At 40.4% G+C, this 23,396-nt stretch overlaps 1 protein-coding gene across 11 annotated transcripts in view; it reads right to left on the minus strand.

The window, feature by feature from the left end:
• Positions 1-23,396, minus strand: part of SP4 (Sp4 transcription factor) — a 118,356-nt gene that overhangs the window by 37,257 nt on the left and 57,703 nt on the right. For 6 of the 11 annotated variants that reach the window (XR_005062273.2, XM_037021994.2, XM_037021975.2 and 3 more), the window contains exon 4: positions 15,515-15,743. The exons of the other annotated variants lie outside the window; for them this stretch is intronic. Coding sequence is in view for 5 of the 6 variants with exons in the window: in XM_037021994.2 (XP_036877889.1) it covers positions 15,515-15,743 (229 nt within the window). In the remaining variant the exon portion in view is untranslated. The remainder of the gene's footprint in view (positions 1-15,514; positions 15,744-23,396) is intronic. 11 annotated transcript variants of the gene reach the window in all.

Genomic DNA, 23,396 nt, shown 5'->3' on the forward strand with positions numbered 1-23,396 from the left:
GATGGTAACTCAAAATCATCAGAAACAAATAAAGAGAACTAAAAGTGATAAAGTTAACACAGCAAAAGTTTGCCTCCTCTCCACTTCTTTAAAAGATAAAATTATGCAAAGTAATAGTTATAACAATGTACTGTAGGGTTTATAACATAGATGTAATATATGTAACAATAATACCACAAAGAGAAGCAAAAGGGACTAGACCTATATAGAGATAATGTTTATACAACTCACTAGAATCAAATTACTACAAATTTTAAAACTAATTATGAAAAATTAAAGATATACACAGTAAGGCCTAGAGAAACCACTAAGGACATAAAATAACAATGAAAAAATCCTTAACAAAAATGCCACATTACAAATTAAAATGCTGTATTATATTCACTTAATGCAAAAGCAGTAAAAGAGGAATAGAAGAACAAGAACAACAAAAAGCAAGACATGGAAAACAAAAGTAAAATGGCAGGCATAAATTCAAAAAAATCAGTAACATCGAATGTGAATGGATTATACAATCCAAACAAACAGCAGATTTTGTCAAATTGGATTTAAAAGATCCAACTATATGCTGTCCACAGATGTCACACTTAACATTCAAAGACACAAAGATATAGAGAGATTGAAAGTAAAAATATGGAAAAAGATACTGTGCAAACAACAACCACAAGAAAGTTGATGTGGGTAAAATTGTAACATTTTCAGAGTATCTTGCCTGGCTTTAGTGCATTTGCATATGCTCAGGGGTGAAGTTAATCTCCACATCAATGGGTAAAATACCTGGGAAACCGAGGGCATCTGAACCTAAGAATTTAACTGGATGGGCTGGCTTGCTTCCTCAGGAGCAGAGGGGAGAGACGGCCCTGGACTGCAGTTTGTAAGCAATAAACGGGATTTAAACTTTATTTCTCCCTTTGACCGATTTTGGTTTTTAGAAGTATTTTGCCCTGGGATTTCCTTTACCCGGACTTACATCTGGCAGAAGTCAGCAGGATGCCTCTGAACCCAAAATCTGTCATAATGGGTGCAACCTTCGGGAGGGCTGCTCCCATGAATGGTGGGGTGGCCCCAGTGGATGCAGTGGCAGAGGATGCTGCTTCACCTGTTATTATACATACCCCCAGCTGTGGGGCTTCCAAGTTGGGAACCCCTAGTGGGGAATTGGTCTAGGGTAAAGTACCTCTTAGAGGAGTGGGGCATTCCCCAGAACTGGGGAAGGGTGGAAACACCGTATTATTAGCCCTCAGAGTTGGAAGTTGGAAGACTGCTTGGAGACCTTAGGAGGTTGTGTAGCAGCTGGCATTTTAGGTTTTCTTTTTATTGGGATAGTGGAAAATGTTATACAGGAGAAAGAGAGGATTATCGAGAGGGTTAGCGAGGAGAGACAGGGACTTAGGTGGGAGAGAGACACACTTCAGCATCTCTTGGAGGAGCTGGGTGATAACCTATGGGATGCTATTGAAGAAGAGAGAGAGTTACTGAAAAGACAGGTCACACTCCTAGAAGACTCCTTAGCTGCATGTGGGGGTGGGGCAGCAGGAAAAGCCGCATTGCAGAAGGCCATGGGGGAGGGGAGGAAAGAGTAGTGCCTTCAGCCCCAGAAATCGTGGAGGAGGAGCCAATGGTGGAGAAGCCTAAGGGAGAAGAGGAGGAGGTGAGGCTACTGGCAGATCTGCTACCCAGGCCACCACTAGAGGTACCATCTTCTCCTGTTTTAAAGTCCCATCCAGCTGCAATTAAGAAAATAAAAACAAAATGATCGTGGGCTCCTCAGCGGAGGGGCAGCCCCCTCCCCAGGTTGTGGAGCACTCCACGCTCCGCCCCTATACCCAGGATGAGCTGGTGGACATGAGCATCCAGTAAAGACAGAGGTCATCAGAATCTCTGCCTACATGGCTTTAAGTCTCTAGGATATGGGGGTGGAAAACACTGTTGTGTCGGGAACTGAGATGAGCAGAATGACTTCGCTGATGACTCAACCTTCCCTCCAGCAGAGAATGCAAAATGCCCATCATAGCTCAGGGAATCAGATACTCCTGGAATGGCTGACAGGATAGTTTGGCCTAATCAGGAAGACTTACCATATTTTCCCAGTAGTTGGGAGCTCCAACAGGTACTGTGGGAATTGGATATGAAAAATATCATCTATAATATGGACCCCCAGGGCCCTGATGAGGAGGTGTTCACTATAGGAATGAGAAATCTGATGCCACATACAGCTCCCACATCTCTCTTTGGGTCCCTAGTGAATACTCTTGCCCACCCACCCCCACCTAGGGCAACCTGTAAGTGAGGCTACTCATACTTTAGCAGATCTGGGGGAGGTTAAAACAATAAGGGCATAAAGGGAAGTACGGGCCACGACTGAAAGGAGAAGTGCAGAAGGCTCTGTGAAGGTCTTAAGGACCCAGATGTGGGTTGATTTGATAAAGGCAGGGATAGTGAAAGAAAAACTCGATGGGCAGTTCAATAGAATACTGTTAGAACTGTGGTACCAATTAAAGCCAGAGCAGCAGTTCCAGCCACGACGTCCAGGACACAGAAACCAGAGTCAAGGCCTCATGCCCAGCCTGTGTCCCTGCAAAACTTCATGGGAGACAGTACTCAGGATTCACCTGAGCCCTCACCCCCACAGGATGATGATTGGGCATCACAGTTCAACTGGGAGGTGGGGTGGGGGGGAGGAGACCATCAAAGTCTCCACCTTGGGGGACATGGTGGGGACCAGAGACCACATGTAGAATTAGTAATTCACTGGTCCCGTGAATGTACAACGTGGCACTGGTGGACACAGGAGCTGAGTGTTCTTTGATTCATGGCAACCCTGAGCATTTTCCCAGGACTCCTGCTGTGATAGATGGCTATGGGGATAAGGCAATTAGAGTGAAGAAAGCCCACATCTCATTGGGGATAGGGTGTCTACCCCCAAAGGAATATACTGTGAACATCTTTCCCATCCCTGAATATATTTTGAGGGTAGATATCCTGCATGGCCTGTGGTTACAGACCACTACAGGTGAGTTCAGAATGAGGGTATGTGTGGTAAAGGCAGTTCTGAGGGAACATGCTAAGCGCCCACCTGTAGCTCTGCCTGTACCTTGGCAGGTGACAAATATTAAGCAGTATAAATTGCCTTGGGGTGGGGGGGTAGGCACAAGAAAATTGGAGAAACTCTACAGGAGTTGGAAAGGGTGGGCATCATAAAACCTACTCATAGTCCTTTTAATTCCCCAGTGTGGCCAGCGAGAAAGCCAGATGGCTCCTAGCATATGCCTGTAAACTACAGGGAATTGAATAAACTCACCCCCCCCTTTACATGCTGCAGTCGCCTCTATGGCAGACATTCTGGACACCCTCAGCCATGAACTGGGAACGTATCATTATGTAGTAGACCTTGCTAATGCTTTCTTCTCTGTTGACATAACACAGGAAAGCCACGAACAGTTTGCCTTCACATGGGAAGGCTGGCAGTGCACATTCACTGCCCTTCCACAGGGAATTCTCCACAGTCCCACCATCTGTCATGGACTTGTAACCCAGGACGTGGCCACATGGAAGAAACCACAAACAGTGCGATTGTATCACTACACTGATGATATTATGATCACAACTGATTCTCTTTCAGATTTAGAAGGGTCAGTTTCTAGACTGTTGCAACATCTACAGGAAAAAGGATGGGCTGTGAACAGCACCAAGGTTCAGGAACCTGGTTTGTCTGTCAAATTCTTGGGGGTTATCTGTGTCGGGTAAAACTAAAGTTGTTCCTGAAGCAGTTATAGACAAGGTATAGGCTTTCCCCACCCCTACCACTGTGGCAATATTACAAGAGTTTTTGGGTCTTTTGGGCTACTGGAGAGTGTTTCTCCCACACTTGACACAAATTCTGAAGCCCTTATACTGGTTGGTACGAAAGGCCATCAGATGGGACTGGGATGAGACATGTGCAGCTGCTTTTACTGCTGCCAAGCAGGCAGTCAAGGCCATACAGGCCTTGAATGTAATGGACTCGTCAAGGCCCTGTGAACTAGATGTTCATGTAACCAAAGACAGTTATGGATGGGGTCTTTGGCAGCAGCTTGAATGGCCATGCCAAACTATCGGATTCTGGTCACAACTATGGAAAGGAGCAGAGGTCCACTACCCCCTGACAGAGAAGCAACTGGCTGTTGTGTACCATGCCTTGCTGTCTATGGAGCCCACAGCCAGAACAGCTCTGACCAAGGTAATAACCACCTATCCCATTGCAGGGTGGGTGCAAGACTAGACCCAAAGGCCATGGAGTGGTGTGGTACAGATACCTACACTGGCCAAATGGGGCACATATTTACAGCAACGCAGCATCCTCTCTACTAGCACCTTAAGTGGAAAACTCCAACACTTATTAGGGTCAGTAACCTATACCAGTGGAAAGCAGATAGAACTTGCTTTTCAGCCCTTGGTAGCCGAGACTCCTTATCAGGAGGGAAAAGCCCCTATACCTCAAGATGCTTGGTATGCAGATGGCTCCAATTGTCGGCTGCCCCCACAGTGGAGGGCTGTGGCTTCCCATCCTAAGACTGAGACAATATAGATGGAGGATAGAGAGGAGAAGAGCAGTCAATGGGATGAGCTATGGGCAGTATGGCTCGTGATCACCCAGGAGCCCTCCCCCATAGCTGTCTGCACTGACAGCTAGGCTGTCTATCGGGGCTTGACCATGTGGCTACTGACATGGTATCATGCCAACTGGATGGTCGGTCACCGGCCCCTTTGGGGGCAAGAGTTGTGGCAAGACCTATGGGCCTCTGGTCAGATTAAGACTGTTACTGTCTATCATGTGACTGGCCATTTGCCTTTGGTATCCCCAGGGAATGATGAAGCAGACACATTGGCCCAGGTGTGCTGGCTAAAGGAAAGCCTGCCTCTGATGTGACCCAACAGCTACACCAGCGTTTGCTGCACGCAGGGTAAAAGACAATATGGGCTGTAGCCCATCAGTGGAGCTTGCCACTGATCTTTGAAGAAGTCAGCAGAGCCCAGAAGGAGTGCCTTGTGTGCTCTAAGAGGAACTTATACTGAGTCCCACAGCAACATGGGACAACAGTAAGGAAGCCAATACCCCTTGTCAGGTGGCAAATAGACTATATTGGGCTTTTGCCCATATCAGAAGGTTATCAGTATGCCATGACTTGTATGGACAAGGCTACTGGACTATTGGTTGCTTTTCCTGCATGTCATGCAGATCAGCAAACCACCAAGAGGGGCCTGGAGCGTCTCTTTGTAGCCTATGGCCAGCTGCAGGTGATTCAGAGTAATCAAGGCACCCACTTTACTGAACATGCATTACAAGAATGGATGCAGCAATTAGGAATAAACTGGAAATTTCATGTACCATATAATTCTATCGGGGCAGGCATGATAGAGAGGTACAATGGTTTGTTGAAATATGGCCTGAAGTCTGACACTAATAGTCTATGGGGTTGGTCAGTTCGCCTATGGACAGTGTTGTGGCATTTGAATGAGAAGACACATAAAGGAGCTTTAAGCCCTGTGGATATGCTCATACACCTTGCTGCCTCTCCTATACAACTGTACGTCCAAACCAAAGAAGAGTTATTGAAGCCAGGATATGGCCAGCAGAGTAACATCCTGCTGCCAGCCCCAACTGCATTAAACCCTGGAGACACCATTGAATGGACCTGGCCCTGGACATTTCAACACATGGACCAGCAATGTCTGGCCCTTCTGGCACCTTGGGGGAAAGGCCTGAAAGTTGGCCTTCTGTATATTCCTGGAATAACAGTTGAATGGCCCCAAAGGTCATGGTAGTGTAACCAAAACATCCAGGAGGTAAGAGCATCTTGAGGGGAAGTTTTGTTTTATCTTTATGGCCAGTGCATACACCTCCCATAGCCCTGTATATTGACCAATTTGTGATTCCCACAGGGAGGGGAGTGAAAGTCTGGTATACTAGACCAGGATGAGATCCCACTCCTGCCACTGTTTTATCACAAGACCACTCCCTTGCATGTATCCTACCTGATGGACAAGATTTGCCTATGCTGGTGTCATTAAAACATGTATCTATCACCCTTAAGGTTATTTTCTCCTACAGTCCTTGTGGCCTGAATGTGCCCCCTGGCTGCAGCTGCCACATGATGAGTGCTCTGAACCCTCAGCTACTGCCTGCCTATGGAATGGAGGAGCTATGGACTTAATCTGCATAAGACTTTGAACCTAGCTGAATCCTCTGGCTTGAGGATTATCATCATTTTATTGCTGTTGCTATTATGTCATTAGTGTGGTCACAATGCTCATTTTCTCACCAAGGGACCATTGCAGAAGAAGGGGAACAAGTAGATTGTAAGGTGAGATTTCTGGAGGGGTGGCCTGTGGATAAAATTGTAACATTTCCAGACTATCCTGCCTGGCTTTAGTGCATTTGCATATCCTCATGGGTAGAGAGAAGTTCATCTCCATGTCAATGGGTAATTACCTAGGCAACCGGGGGCGTGTCTGATCCTGAGAGTTTAAGTAGAGGGGCTGGCTTGCTTATTGGCTTGCTTCTTCTGGAGCAGAGGAGAGAAATGGCCTGGACTGCAGTTTGTAAGCAAAAACGGGTTTTAAACTTTATTTCTCCCTTTGACTGATTTCAGTTTTTAGAGGTATTTTTGCCCCAGGATTTCCTTTTCCCAAACTTACAGTTGGAGTGGCTATACTAATATCAGACAAAATAAAGTTTAAAAGTAAAGGTGTCATTAGAGATAAAGAGGTAGATTTTATAAGGTAAGTGGGCCAATCCATCAGAAGGTATTACAATTATAAACATATGTATACTTAAATAAAAAAGTAACAAGAGGGCACCAAAACAGATGAATTAAAAACTGACAGAAATGAAAGGAGAAAGACAATTCAACAATAGTTGGAGATTTTTAATACTCTATTTTCAATCTTTTCATAAAACAACTAAGCAGATCAAAAAAGAAAGGGAAGACTTGAATATCACAATAAACGAACTAGATAAACCTAACAGATATCCCCAGAACACTCTACCGAACAACAGCAGAAAATAGACTGTTCTCTAGAACACACAGAACAGTCTCCAGGATAATTATGCTAGGCCATGAAACAAAATTCAATAAATTTAAAAGAAGAGAAGTAACATGAAGTTTGCTTTCTGCCCACAATGGACTGAAAGTAGAAATCAGTTACAGGAGGCAAGTGGAAAATTTACAAATATCTAGAAATTAACACACTCTTAAATAACGAATGAGTCAAGAAGAAATAAAAAGAGCAATTAGAAGATACTTTGAGATGAATGAAAATGAAGATACAACATGGCAAAATTTAAGGGATGCACTGCAAAGCAATGCTTAGAGGGAAATTTTTGGTGTAAATGTCTGTTAAAAAAGAAGATATTAAGTCAATAACCTAACCTTCCAATTTAAGACAATGGATAAAGAACAGCAACTTAAAGCTAAAATAAAGCAAGCAAAAAGGAGGAAATAATAACTAAACAGAAACTAATGAAAGAGAGAATACAAAAACAATGCAGGAAAAAAAATCAGTGAAATTACCAAAAGCTAATTGTTTGAAAAGATCAACAAAATTAACAAGTTAGGTAGACTGACCAAGAAAAAGACTCAGATTACTAGAACCAGAAATCAAAGAGGGGTCATCACTACCTACCTTACAGAAGTAAAAAGGATTATAAAGAAATACAAAGAAGAAATGTATGCCAATCACTTAAATACTTAGATGCAATGGACAAATTCCTAGAAAGACACAAAGTACCAAAACTGACTGAAAAACAAATGATCAGAGAAACTTGTAAGAAGCAGAGATCGAATTACTAATAAAAAAATATTCCCAAAAGAAAATCTCAGCACCATTTTCACTGGTGAATTCCACAAAACATTTAAAGAACACCAGTTCTTTACAAACTCTTTGAAAAACTAAAACTGGAGGGAACATTTCCCAACTCATTCTATAAGGCCAGTATTATCCTTACCAAAAGCACTCAAAGATATTAAAAGAAAATTACAGACCATTATCTTTCATGAACATAGATGCAGAAACCCTCAACAAAATACTGGCAAAATGAGTACAGAAACATATAGAAAGAATTATATACCATGACCAAGTTGGCTGTATCCCACAAATGAAAAATACTTTAAACATTACAATCAATTAATGTAATACACCATACTGACAGAGAAAAAAAAAACTACATGATCATGACAACAGATGCAGAAAACCATGTGACACAATCCAACATCCTTTCATGGAAGAAAACACTCAGCAAAAGCAGGAATAGGAGTTTCCTCAACTTGATTAAGGGAATGTATGAAAAACTCAGAGCTAATATATCATACTTAATGGTTAAAGTCTGGATGCTTTTTCCCTAAGATCAGGAACAAAACAAGGATGTCCACTTTGACCATTTCTATTCAACCTTATACTGTACAGTCTAGACAGAGCAACTGGCAAGAAAAAGAAATGAGTTATCCAGACTGTAAAGGACGAGGTAGAATGATGACCTCTATTTGCAGATGATATGATCATATATATGTGTGTATATATATATATACATATATATATATAGAGAGAGAGAAAGCCCTAATGAATCGATTAAAAAAACATTCTAACTAATAAGAGTTCAAATAAGGTTGCAGGATACAAGATCTATATACAACAACTAATTGTATTTCTATACACTTACAATAAACAACCAAGAAAGAGTTCCTTATAATAGCATCAAAAAGAATAAAATACAGGAGGTGGAGCCAAGATGGTGGCATGAGTAGTTCAGTGGAAATCTCCTCCCAAAAACTTATATATATTTATGAAAATACAATAAATACAACTATTCCTAAAAGAGACACCAGTGGATACAGTACAACAGCCAGGATACATCTACATCTGTGAGAACTCAACATCACATGAACGGGGTAAGATACAAGCTGTGGCCAGGCGGGACCCGAACGTCCCTCCATCCCAGAACCTGGCAGGAAGAAAAGAGTTGGAACGGGGAGGGAGTGAAAGCCCAGGACTGCTAAACAACCAACTCTAGAAATCCACACCTGGAGCGCAGACACAGGGTGCACAGGGTGCTGGATATTAGAGAAATGGAAAAGCAAAACCTGCAGGCAGTTCCCCACAACCGGTGCCCCTGAGACAAAAGAAAAGCAAGTGCTTTTTGAAGTCTTAAAGAGACAGGGACCCCACAGCTTGACAAAGTCGTCTTGGCACACTTAGCCAGCAGCTGGGAATCCCAGGGAACTTTAGGCGCCCTAACTCCCCGGGGCGGCAGCACAGCTCTGAAGCCCCTCACGGCACTAAGCAGCCTGCCAGTCGTTCCCCCAACTGGCATGGAATACGACACACCGGCCCAGTAGTGAGAGTGTGGCAGTGTGCCCTGGGGGCAGCAGCACTAGGGGGACCAGGAGCGGCCCGCGTGCGCCAGCAGCAGCAGCGCCAGAGGGGCCCTGGAGAGGTCTGCGTGAGCCTGCGGCAGCGGCGACCAAGCAGCCTAGGAGCAGCCCGTGCATGCCAGTGGTGGTGGCGCCAGAGGGGCACGGGAGAGGCCCGCACGCACCTGCAGCAGTGCCAGAGGGAGCAGCCGTGCTCCCAGCAGCCGACCGGAATCCCAGCCCGATGCACAGCCACCCAGGCCAGACGCAAAGGCCACTGCTGGTATATAGCTGCCCGGCAGGGGCACCACTATCACAGAGGAGCACACCTGGCATGCCTGCCACTCCCCGCAGCGCTCTGCGCTGCTCTGACAGAGACCCCGCCCACAGAAGCTTAGGGGATTAACCCAGTGGCTGCTCCAGGTGTGCAGGTAACCGACACACACAGCGGAGAAGGGCAAGGCATCCAGCAAGCAGGAAAGGACTTTCTTCTCCCAGCTGACACACCTGCAACTTGCCTACAGCCACCACTATCACCATGAAAAGGCAGAAAATTTAGTCCAGTCCAAAATAGTCCAGACATCCCCTGAGAGAGGATCTTCAGAGACAGACCTAACCAGTCTCCCTGAAAAAGAATTCAAAATAAAAATTATAAACATGCTGATGGATCTGCAGAGAAATATGCAAGAGCTAAAGGAGCAAGTACAGAGGGAGACTACAGAAATAAAACAATTTCTGGAAGGACTTAAAAGCAGAATGGACGGGATTCAAGAGGCCATTAATGGACTAGAAACCAGAGAACAGGAACACATAGAAGCAAATGTAGAGAGAGATAAAAGGATCTTCAGAAATGAAACAATATTAAGAAAACTGTGTGACCAATCCAAAAGGAACAATATCCGCATTATAGGGGTACCAGAAGAATAAGAGAAGGAAAAAGGGATAGAAAGTGTCTTTGAAGAAATAATTGCTGGGAACTTCCCCAAACTGGGGGAGAAAATAGTTGCTCAGACTATGGAGGTACACAGAACTCCCGAGAGACGGGATCCAAAGAGGTCAACACCAAGACACATAATAATTAAAATGGCAAAGATCAAGGAAAAGGACAGAGTATTAAAGGCAGGCAGAGAGAGAAAAAAGGTCACCTACAAAGGAAAACCCATCAGGTTATCATCAGACTTCTCAACAGAAACCTTACAGGCCAGAAGAGATTGGCATGATATATTTAATGCAATGAAACAGAAGGGCCTTGAACCAAAGATATTGTATCCAGCATGATTATCATTTAAATATTAAGGAGGGATTAAACAATTCCCAGACAAGCAAAAGTTGAGGGAATTTGCCTCCCACAAACCACCTCTACAGGGTATTTTAGAGGGACTGCTCTAGATGGGAGCACTCCTAAAAAGAGCACAGAACAAAACACCCAACAAATGAAGAATGGAGGAGGAAAAATAAGAAGGGAGAGAAATAAAGAATCAGCAGACTGTGTTTATAATAGCTCAATAAGCAAGTTAAGTTAGACAGTAGGGTAGTAAAGAAGCTAACCTTGAACCTTTGGAAATCACGAATCTAAACCCTGCAATGGCAATAAATACATATGTTTCAATAATCACCCTAAATGTAAATGAACTGAATGCACCAATCAAAAGACAGAGAGTAAGAGAATGGATAAAAAAGCAAGATCCATCTATATGATGATTACAAGAGACTCACCTCAAACCCAAAGATATGCACAGATTAACAGTCAAGGGATGGAAAAAGATATTTCATGCAAACAACAGGGAGAAAAAAGCAGGTGTTGCAGTACTAGTTTCAGACAAAATAGACTTCAGACAAAAAAGAAAGTAACAAGAGAGAAAGAAGGACATTACATAATGATAAAGGGCTCAGTCCAACAAGAGGATATAACCATTATAAACATATATGCACCCAATACAGGAGCACCAACATATGAGAAAGAAATACTAACAGAATTAAAGGAGGAAATAGAATGCAATGCATTCATTTTGGGAGACTTTAACACACCACTTACTCCAAAGGACAGACCCACCAGACAGTAAGTAAGGACACAGAGGCACTTAACAACACACTAGAAAGATGGACCTAATAGACATCGACAGAACTCTACTTCCAAAAGCAACAGGATACACATTCTTCTCAAGTGCACATGGAACATTCTCCGGAATAGACCACATACTAGGCCACAAAAAGAGCAGAAGTAAATTCCAAAAGATTGAAACCCTACCAACTGACTTTTCAGACCACAAAGGTATAAAACTAGAAATAAATTGTACAAAGGAAACAAAAAGGCTCACAAACACATGGAGGCTTAACAACATGCTCCTAAATAATCAATGGATCACCAACCAAATTAAAATGGAGATCCAGCAATATATGGAAACAAATGACAACAACACAATGCCCCAACTTCTGTGGGATGTAGCAAAAGCAGTCTTAAGAGGAAAGTATATAGCAATCCAGGCATATTTAAAGAAGGAAGAACAATCCCAAATTAATAGTCTAATATCACAATTATCAAAATTGGAAAAAGAAGAACAAATGAGGCCTAAGGTCAGCAGATGGAAGGACATAATAAAGATCAGAGAAGAAATAAATAAAATTGAGAAGAATAATATAGAAAAAAAATCAATGAAACCAAGAGCTGGTACTTCGAGAAAATAAACAAAATAGATAAGGGACTCATATTTAGAAGTCTCTGGCCAGAATTATTAAGAGAAAAACAGAGTCAACACACATCAACAGAATCAGAAATGAGAAAGGAAAAATCACGACTCCAAACATTAACCCAAACATATATGGTCAATTAATATATGATAAAGAAGCCATAGACATACAGTGGGGAATGACAGTATCTTCAACAGATGGTGCTGGCAAAATTGGACAGCTACATGTAAGAGAATGAAACTGGATCACCGTCTAACCCCATACACAAAAGTAAACTCGAAATGGATCAAAGACCTGAATGTAAGTCATGAAACCATAAAACTCTTAGAAAATAACATAGGCAAAAATCTCTTAGACATATACATGAGTGACTTCTTCATGAACATATCTCCCCAGGCAAGGGAAACAAAAGCAAAATGAACAGGTGGGACTATATCAAGCTGAAAAGCTTCTATACAGCAAAGGACACCATCAATAGAACAAAAAGGTATCCTACAGTATGGGACAATATATTCATAAATGACAGATCCGATAAAGGATTGACATTCAAAATATATAAAGAACTCACAGATCTCAACAAACAAAAACAATCCAATTAAAAAATGGGGATAGGAGCTGAACAGACAGTTCTCCAAAGAAGAAATTCAGATGGCCAACAGACACATGAAAAGATGCTCCACATTGCTTGTCATCAGAGAAATGCAAATTAAAACCACAATGAGATATTACCTCACACCAGTAAGGATCACCACCATCCAAAAGACAAACAACAACACATGTTGGTGAGGTTGTGGAGAAAGGGGAACCCTCCTACATTGTTGGTGGAAATGTAAATTAGTTCAACCATTGTGGAAAGCAGTATGGAGGTTCCTCAAAATGCTTAAAATAGAAATACCATTTGACCCAGGAATTCCACTTCTAGGAATTTACCCTAAGAATGCAGCAGCCCAGTTTGAAAAAGACAGATGCACCCCTATGTTTATCGCAGCACTATTTACAATAGCCAAGAAATGGAAGCAACTTAAATGTCCATCAGTAGATGAATGGATAAAGAATATGTGGTACATATACACAATGGAATATTATTTAGCCATAAGAAGAAAACAAATCCTACCATTTGCAACAACATGGATGGAGCTAGAGGGTATTATGCTCAGTGAAATAAGCCAGGTGGAGAAAGACAAGTACCAAATGATTTCACTCATATGTGGAGTATAAGAGCAAAGAAAAACTGAAGGAACAAAACAACAGCAGAATCACAGAACCCACAAATGGACTAATAGTTACCAAAGAGAAAGGGACTGGGAGGATGGGTGGGAAGGGAGGGATAAGGGCGGGAAAAAGAAAGGGGGCATTACAATTGCATGTATAATATGGAGGGGGTATGGGACGGGCTCTACAACACATAGAAGACAAATAGTGATTTTACAGCATCTTACTACGCTGATGGACAGTGACTGTGAAGGGGTATGTGGGGGGGGGGCTTGGTGAAGGGGGAAGCCTAGTAAACATAATGTTCTTCATGTAATTGTAGATTAATGATACCAAAATTAAAAAAGAAAAGAAAAGAAAATACTTAGGAATAAACTTAAAAGAAATGTAAAAACTTATATTCTGAAAACTACAAAGCAGTGTTGAAAGAAATAAAAGAAAAATCTAAATAAATAAATACCATGTATATGGATCAGAAGACAATACTGTTAAGTTAGCAACATTCCCCAAATTGATCTAAAAATGCCACCCTCATTTAGAATCCCATCTGCCTTCCTTGGACAAATTGACAAGTTAATTCTAAAATGCACATGGAACTGCAAGTGTCCCTGGATAGCCAAAACAATATTGACAAAAAATAACATAATTCCCAACTTCAAAAGCTAGTATAATACTGAAGTAATCAATACAATGTAGTATAGATATAGAGACAGACATATAGATCAATGGAACAGAACTGAGAATCCAGAAATAATCTATGTGTCTATATGGTCAACTGATTCTTGACAAAGGTGCCAAGACCATTCAATGAATGGAGAAGGGATAGTCATTTCAGTAAGTGGCACTGGATAGACCCTTACCTCATACCACATACAAAAATTAACCCCAAAGTGATTAAAGACCTAAATTTAAACCCAAAAGCTATAAGACTCTCACAAGAAAACTAGGCATATTGTGACCTCAGATTTGGCAGACACCAAAAGCAGAAGCAACCAAAGAAAAGACTTTATCAAATTGTAAAACTTCTGTGCTTTAAAGTTCACGAATAAGGTAAGTGAAAAGGCAACTAACAGATGAGGAGAAAAATATTTGCAAATCATGTATTTGATAAGGGACTCATATTTAGAATATATAAAGAATGATTACACTCAATATAAAGACAATCTAATATAAAAATGGGCAAAAAAACCCAGACATTTCTCCAAAGATACTCAAATGGACAAAAAGCACATGAAAACATACTCAACATTAGTAGTAAACAGGGAAATGCAAACCAAATCACACTTTGATACCACTTCACATCCACTAGAACAGCTATAATCAGAAAGACAGATCATAACTAATGTTGGCAATGTTGTGGACCCTTATACACTGCTGGTGAGAATGGGACATGGTATAGCCACTTTGGCAACAGTCTGGCAGTTCCTCAAATGGTTAGACGCAGAGTTACCAAATGGACCAGTAATTCCCTTCCTAGATATACATCCAAGAGAAATGAAAACATATGTCCACACAAAATTTTGAATGTATATAATAGCATTAGGCCAACAGGTGGGAAAAATCCAATGTCCATCAACTGATGAATGAACAAGTAAAATTGTATATCCATTCAATTAAATATTTATTCATTAAAAAGAATATAGTCCTGACACACGCTATAATATGTATGAACTTTGAAAACATTATGCTAAGTGAATGAAAACAGTCACAGAAGACCACATATTGAATGATTCCATTTATAATCAATGTCCAGAATGGCAAATCTATATATAAAGACAGAAATTAGTCTAGTAGCTGCCTAGAAGTGGGAGGGGTGGAGGATGAGGGGGTGATGGCAAAAGAACACAGGGTTTCTTTTGGGGGTGACAGAAAATGTCCAAAAATTGACTATGGTGATGGATGCACAGCTCTGAGAATATATTAAAGAACCACTGCAATGTATACTTCAAATGACTCAATTATATGGTATGCAAATTTTATATCAATAAAGTTTAAAATGTTATAATAAATTTATAAAGAAAACCATTTTTTAAAAGTGTGAGGGACAAGAACCACTGAAATGTTGTTCTTAGAGTGGCTCACTTTAATTCCCTTCATAACAATATTACATTTCAGCTTGACTACAAAGGTAATGTTGTAAGGATCAAAATACACAGCCAATGGCTGGGTTTTGACCCTATTTTATGCCTTCCAGAGAGATTAAGAGTTGATAATAGAGCATTTACCTTCCTTCTCCTTCCCTACAATTAGGACAGGAACAGGCAACTCTTCGAAGCCTCTTGCCAGGCTGCACCTCTTGATCAGAAGCTTGCTGGCCTTGCTGCAAATGCACTTGTGTGAGTTGGTCAGGACTAACAGCACCTATCGTTGCATTAGCAATTCCTCCAACTGCTACAGTTACGGGAGCTATCGTAGCTTGTTGGACTTTTACACCATCTTGTCCTTGCTGCTGACCTAAAAATTGGGGGGAAAAGAGTATTATGTTTACTACTCCTAAAGAAAGGATAAAAAAATTTCCATGTGGACATTTTTAAAGCGACCATATTTGTTCTAATAGATAATCTATATAAGAAACTACAAAAACAAAGGGGGTTAATGATTTACAGTATGCAAAACCTAAAATTTAATATTCTTAGTTTAGTAGCTCAGACTGCCTCTGTACTTGGTGGTGGGACTATACATAAATCATTTAACTTTCTTGTGGCTTATTTTCTCCTTCTATAAAATGAAGACAATACTTGCCACCTATCTGCCTCACCAAAGTGCTACAAGGATTCATGAGATATTTTTTAAAAAACAGTTTGAGATCCTGAGATGAAATATGATAGGTAAATACAAAGCATTGTTATTACCATTTCCACAGTTAGCAACATATTTCATTCACTCCGAAAAAATACAGGAATGAAAAGTAACCAAACAATTAAGTTTTATGAACATTTCTCATTCCTAAATACTTTATGCAAGCATCTCTTTATTCATGAGTATAAATTACACGTTTTTTGAGATAAGTAGTTTTTTAAAATGTAAAACTACTCATGATTATTTAAAAATAAATAAATAATATAACCACTCATGATTATTACATATTGCCACTATGATCATAAAACAGACATTTAGAATACTACTTTAATTCGCTCATGTTACATAGCACAGACTTCACCTCTCAGGTCAATACATAATATCAACTTGGCTTCTTCACTCAAGGAAAAATATGATAAATAATACATATGACAAAAAATGTCTATTCACATGGTTAAAATTGATCCTGAAGCATATGTGAGTATGCCTTATAATCGTTTTCTTTCAACACAGTTCATTGTGAGAACAGAAAGTATGTGAACAGACAGAAAACACCAGTTTGTGAAGCAATGCCCTCACCTCACAGAGCTGATGTAAGAACTAATGTTAACTTTTACAAACCCCTTACAATAGTGCCAGACACAGAACCATTCATTACACGTAAGCTATTATCACTAGTCTGCATGGATTTGGTTGGCAATACAAGAATAAAACATGGTAGCAGAAACAAATGTGTGTACTGGGTGTAAAATAAAAGGGCTTATTTTAAAGCTGCATATGGAGTACTTAAAATATGTGGAACAACTAAGAAACAATAAAAATTCACAAGTGAGAAAATAGCACACATTTTCTAAACAAAATTAAATCTCTGACTCTCCCAGTCAAAGTCAACCTCACTCTCCTCTGTGCATTCACAGCACTCTAACACCTTTGGTAGCACCCAAAAGTACAATACAAGTTTTAAAATGTGTACTTTTTCACTATTTTACTAAGGATACACATTTTAGTTCTCCTGAAGTTTACATTTTAGTCTACCTTTGACTGAACATGGCATGATAGGTAAAGCAACACAAGTAATCAAAAGTTGCAAATCTGTGTTCCATTCGGTGACTGTGCACTTGGAGATCTTCAGTTTCCTCACTTCTAATAATGCTGATATCTCTAAAATCCCTGTCCCCTAAGTACTTTAAAGAGTTGTTTATAAAGACCAAGTTAATTTTCTAATGGATAAAGGCTTTGTAAATGGTAAAGCAATACATAAATGTGAAGTATACCTATTAGGCCTCAATATACATTTTTTAAAATTATCATATCATTGATATACACTTATGAAGGTTTCACACAAGCAACACTGTGCTTACTACATTCATCCTTATTATCAAGTCCCGCCCACACTCCTTTGCAGTCACTGTCCATCATGTAGTAAGATGCCACAGTCACTAACTGTCTTCTCTGTGCTACACTGTCTTCCCTGAGATGCTCACCCCACACGATGTTTGCCAATCATAATACACCTCAATTCCCTTGCCCCTCCATCCCCAACACCCATCCTCATTCCCTTCCCTTTGGTAACTGCTAGACCCTTCTTGGAATCTATGAGTCTACTGTTGTTCTGTTTCTTCACATTTGCTTTGTTGTTACAGTCCACAAATGAGTGAAATCATTTCATATTTGTCTTTCTCCATCTGGCTTATTTCAATGAGCATAATACCCTCTAGCTCAATGCATGCTGTTGCAAATAATAGGATTTGTTTTCTTCTTATGTCTAATATTCCATTGTGTATATGTTCCACTTCTTCTTCCATTCATTTTCTGATGGAAACTTAGGTTGCTTCCATATCCTCATTATTGTAAACATAGGGATGCCTATCTCCCTTTGAATCAGGGATCTTGTTTTCTTTGGGTAAATTCCTAGGAGTGGAATTCCTGCATCAAATGGTATCTTAAGGAACCTCCATATTGCTTTCCACAATGGTTGAAACTAAGTTACATTCCCAAAAGCAGTGTAGAAGGTTTCCCCTTTCTCCACATCATCACCAGCATTTGTTGTTCCTTGTCTTTTGGATGTTGGCCATCCTAACTGGTGTGAGGTGGTATCTCATAGTGGTTTTAATTTGCATTTCCCTGATAAATAGCGATGTGGAGCATGTTTTCATGTGCCTGTTGGCCATCTGAATTTCTTCTTTAGACAACTGTTCAGATCCTCCATCCATTTTCTAATAGAGTTGTTTGCTTTTTGGGTGTTGAGGTGTGAGTTCTTTATGTATTTTGGATGTTAACCCCTTGTTGGATAAGTCATTTACAAATATATTCTCCCATACTATAGGATGCCTTTTTGTTCTGCTGATGATCTTTGCTGTATAGAAGCTTTTTAGCTTTATGTAGTCCCATCTGTTCATTTTTGCTTTTGTTTCCCTTTCCCCAATGTGTTCAGAAAAAAGTTGCTCGTGTTTATATTCAAGAGATTTTTGCCTATTTTTCTTCTAAGAGTTTTGTGGTTTCATGACTTGCATTCAGGTCTATGATCTGTATCAAGTTAACTTATGTGTATGGAGTTACACAATAATCCAGTTTCATTCTCTTACATGTAGCTATCCAGTTCTACCAACAACAGTTGTTGAAGAGGCTGTCATTTCCCCATTGTATATCCATGGCTCCTTTATATTAACTGACCATATATGCTTTTGTTTATATTTGGGCTCTCTACTCTGTTTCATTGGTCTATGGGTCTGTTCTTGTGTCAGTACCAAATTGTCTTGATTACTGTGGCTTTGTAGTAGAGATTGAAGTCGGGGAGCATAATCCCCCCAGCTTTATTCTTCCTTTTCAGGATTGCTTTGGCTATTCAGGGTCTTTGGTGGTTCCATATTAATTTTAGAACTATTTGTTCTAGTTCATTGAAGAATGTTGTTGGTATTTTGACAGGCATTAAATCTGTAGATTGCTTTAGACAAGATGGCCATTTTGACAATATTAATTCTTCCTATCCATGAGCATGGGATATATTTCCATTTATTGATTTCTCTCATGAGTGTCTTGTAGTTCACAGGGTAGAGGTCTCTCACCTCCTTGGTTAGGTTTATTCCTAGGTATTCCTAGGTATTTTTCCTTTTTGATGCAATTGTAAATGGAGCTGTTTTCCGGCTTTCTCATTCTGCTAGTTCATCATTAGTATATAGGAATGCAACACATTTCTGTGTGTTGATTTTGTATCCTACAACTTTGCTGAATTCAGTTATTAGTTCTAGTAGTTTTGGGGTGCATTCTTTAATGATTTTTTATGTACAATATGATAGCATTTGAAAACAGTGAGAGTTTCACCTCTTCCTTACCAATCTGGATACCTTTTATTTCCTATTTCCTTGTGTTGTCTGATTGCTGCAGCTAGGACCTCCAGAACTATGTTGAATAAAAGTGGGGAGAGTGGCCATCCTTGACTTGTTCCCCATCTAAAGGAAAAGTTTTCAGTTTCTCACTATTAAGTATGATGTTGGCTATGGGTTTGTCATATGTGGCCTTTATAGAGGTGCTTGCCCTCTACCCATTTTGAGGAGTGTTTTTATCATGAAAGGAAGCTGAATTTTGTCGAATGCTTTTTCAGCATCTATGAAGATGATCATGTGAATTTGTTCTTATTTTTATTGTTGCGGTGGATGATGATAGATTTTCAAATATTGTAACATGCTTGAATCCCTGGAACAAATCCCATTTGATCATGATGGATGATCTTTTTGATGTATTTTTGAATTGCTAATATTTTGTTGAGTATTTTTGCATCTATGTTCATCAGGGATATTGGTCTGTAATTTTCTTTTTTGGTGGGGTCTTTGCGTGGTTTTGGTATTAGAGTGCTGCTGGCCTCACAGAATGAGATTGGAAGCATTCGCTCCTCTTCTTCTTTCTGGAAAACTTTAAGGAGGATGAGTATTAGGGCTTCTCTAAATGTTTGATAGAATTCAGCAGTGATGCCACCTGGTATGGGTGATTTGTTCTTAGGTAGTTTTCTGATTCTGTTTCTGTGTGTACACTCTCTTTTTTTCTTGATAAGTCTGACTAGGGGTTTATCTATTTCATTTATTTTCTTGAAGAACCAGCTCCTGGTTTCATTGATTCTTCTGTTTTATTGTTTTTTATTTATTCATGCTCTGATTTTTATTATGTCCCTCCTTCTACTGACTTTGGGACTCATTTGTTCTTCTTTTTCTAGATTCATTAATTGTGAGTTTAGACTATTCATATGAGATTGTTCTTCTTTCCGTACGTAAGCCCGTATTGCAATATACTTCCCTCTTAGCATGGCTTTTGAGCAGCCCACAGATTTTGTCGTGTTGTTACTATTTTCATTTGTCTTCATATATTGCTTGATAACTATTTTTATTTGGTCATTGATCCACTGATTATTTAGGAGCATGTTGTCAAGCCTCCATGTATTTGTGGACTTTATTGTTTTCTTTGCATAATTTATTTCTAGTTTCATACCTTTGTGTTCTGAGAAGCTGGTTGGTACAATTTCAATCATGAATTTACCGAGGCTCTTTTTGTGGCCTGGTATATAATCTATTCTGGAAAATCTTCCATGTGCACTTGAGAAAAATTTGTATCCTGCTGCTTTGGAGTGGAGTGTTCTGTAGGTGTTTGTTAGGTCCATCTGTTCTAATGTGTTGTTCAGTGCCTCTGTCTCCTTTTACTCTATCTGGTTGATACATCCTTTGGAGTGACTGATGTGTTTAAGTCTCCTAAAATAAATGCATTGCATTCTGTTCCCCCTTTAATTCTGTTAGTATTTGTTTATATATGTAGGTGCTCCGGTGTTGAGTGCACATATATTTATAATGGTTATATCCTCTTATTGGACTAACCCCTTTATCATTATGTGTAATATCCTTCTTTGTTTTGAAGTCCATTCTGTTTGATACAAGTACTGCAACCCCTGCTTTTTCCTCCCTATAAGTTGCACAAAATATCTTTTCCCATCCCTTCACTTTTAGCCTGTGTATGTCTGTGGATTTGAAGTGAGTCTCTTGTAGGCAGCATATAGATGAGTCTTGTTTTTTTATCCATTCAGTGACTCTATGTCTTTTGATTGGTGCATTCAGACGATTTACATTTAGGGTGATTATCAATAGGAATGTACTTATTGCAAACGCAAGCTTTAGATTCATGGTTACCAAAGGTTCAAGGGTAGCTTCTTTACTATCTAACAATCTAACTCATTCAGTATGCTATTTTAACCACAATCTAAAGGTTCATTTTGCCACCCTTCTTTTTCTTCTCCCTCCATTCTTTATATATTAGGTGTCATATTCTGTACTCTTTCTGTATTATCTGACTTTGTGGATACTTGACTTAATTTTACCTTTGCATAGTATTTAATTGTTCTATTTCCTCTACTGTAGTTTTATTTTCTCTGGTGACAGCTATTTAGCCTTAGGAGCACTTCCATCTACAGCAGTCTCTCCAAAATACACTGTAGAGACAGTTTGTGGGAGGTAAATTTCCCCAACTTTTGCTTATTTGAAAATTGTTTAATCCCTGCTTCAAATTTAAATGATAATCTTGCTGGGTAGAGTATCCTTGGTTCTAAATCCTTCTGTTTCTTGCATTTAACATATCATGCCACTCCCTTCTGGCCTGATGATAGCCTGATGGGTTTTCCTTTGTAGGTAATCTTTTTTTCTCTCTGGCTGTTTTTCGTACTCTGTCCCTGTCCTTGGTATTTGCCATTTTAGTTATTATATGTTTTGGTGTTGTCTTCCTTGGGTCCCTTGTGTTGGGAGTTCTGTGCACCTCCATGGCCTGAGAGACTATTTCCTTCCCCAGATTGGAGAAGTTTTCAGCAATTACCTCCTCAAAGACACCTTCTATCCCCTTTTCTCTCTCTTCTTCCCCTATAATGCAAATACTGTTCTGATTGGATTGGTCTCACAATTCTCTCAATATTCTTTCATTCCTAGAAATCCTTTTTTCTCTCTGTGCCTCAGTTTCTTTGTATTCTTGTTCTCTAATTTCTATTTCATTTTCTATTTCTGCTACTTCATCTAATCTGCTTTAAAATCCCTCCATTGTATGTTTCATTTCAGATACTTTATTTTTCAACGTTTCCACCTCTTTCTTAAATTCTTCCCTGAAGTCTTATATATTTTTCTGTAGCTCTGTGAGCATGTTTATGATTTTTATTTTGAAATCTTTATCAGGAAGATTGGTGATTTCAATTTCACTTGGCCCTCTTTCTGGTGCTTGTAGGATTTTGGTTTGTACCAGGTTCTTTTGACATTTCATAATTGTAATGAATAATATGTAGTAACAACTTTGTGTAGGCTGTGCCCTCTAGTGCCCAGAAGCTCTACTCTCTGGAGCTGCCCAGCACCTAGAGCAATGGTGGGGGTCACAGGCGTGTGGTGCTAGTGCCTGCTGAGAGGAAGTAGCTGTTCCTGCTCCCAGCTGCAGTGCCTGCCTCCACTGCCAGGGCCTGTGAGCTTAGCGCACAGGGAGGAGACTCTATGCTATGCCCTTGTAGCCGCCATAGGTGGGGCTGCCCTCTGGCTGGCCTGGCAGAATGGTGGGAAGCAGCAGGTTTGTGAGCTGGTGCCAGCCGGGAGGAAGGTGTGGCAGGCTGCATATCACATTATGAGGCCTCGGGGCTCTGTTGCCTGAAGCTTCATAAATTTCCCAACCTGCTGAGCTAAGTGTGCTGTGACAATTTTGTCCTCCTGTCTTTTCTCCTGAGCAGCCAGATCTGTGCAATCCTTGCATCTTTAGCAGCCCTCTTGCTGTTGGGAAGTCTCTCAGAGTGCCCACCTTTCTTTTGTCACAGAGCAGCCAGTTGTGGGTACCTGTTCTCCACAAGCAACTGGAATCTCAGTCTCTCCAAGTATTCTGCCTATCTTAGCTTCCCAACCCCACTAGTCTCCAGAGCACCTTGTAATGTAGGTTCGTGCTCTCACAGCAGATCTCCAGGGCTGGGTGTTCTGCAGTCCTAGCCCTCCACCCCTTCCCCACCAGTAAGCTGGGGTGGGGAAAGGGTTTGAGTCCCACCTGATTGCTACTTTGCTACTTTACTCTTTTCCCCAGATGTAGGCAGTCTGTTGTAGTGTTCTTACCTGTCGCTCATTCAGGATTAGTTGTATTTGCTATATTGTCATATTATATGTGGTTTTGGGAGGAGGTTTCTGTCTCTCTTCTCATGCCACCATCTTTAAGCCCCTCCCCTCTCAATATACCTTTTGAGCACATATAAGTGTTACATATTCAGTAAACCCAGATTCCTCACGGATGACCATGGCTTGCAAACTATTCAAATTACTTGTG

Source organism: Manis javanica, chromosome 6, assembly GCF_040802235.1.
Source record: "Manis javanica isolate MJ-LG chromosome 6, MJ_LKY, whole genome shotgun sequence".
In the NCBI taxonomy this organism is placed as follows: Eukaryota; Metazoa; Chordata; class Mammalia; order Pholidota; family Manidae; genus Manis; species Manis javanica.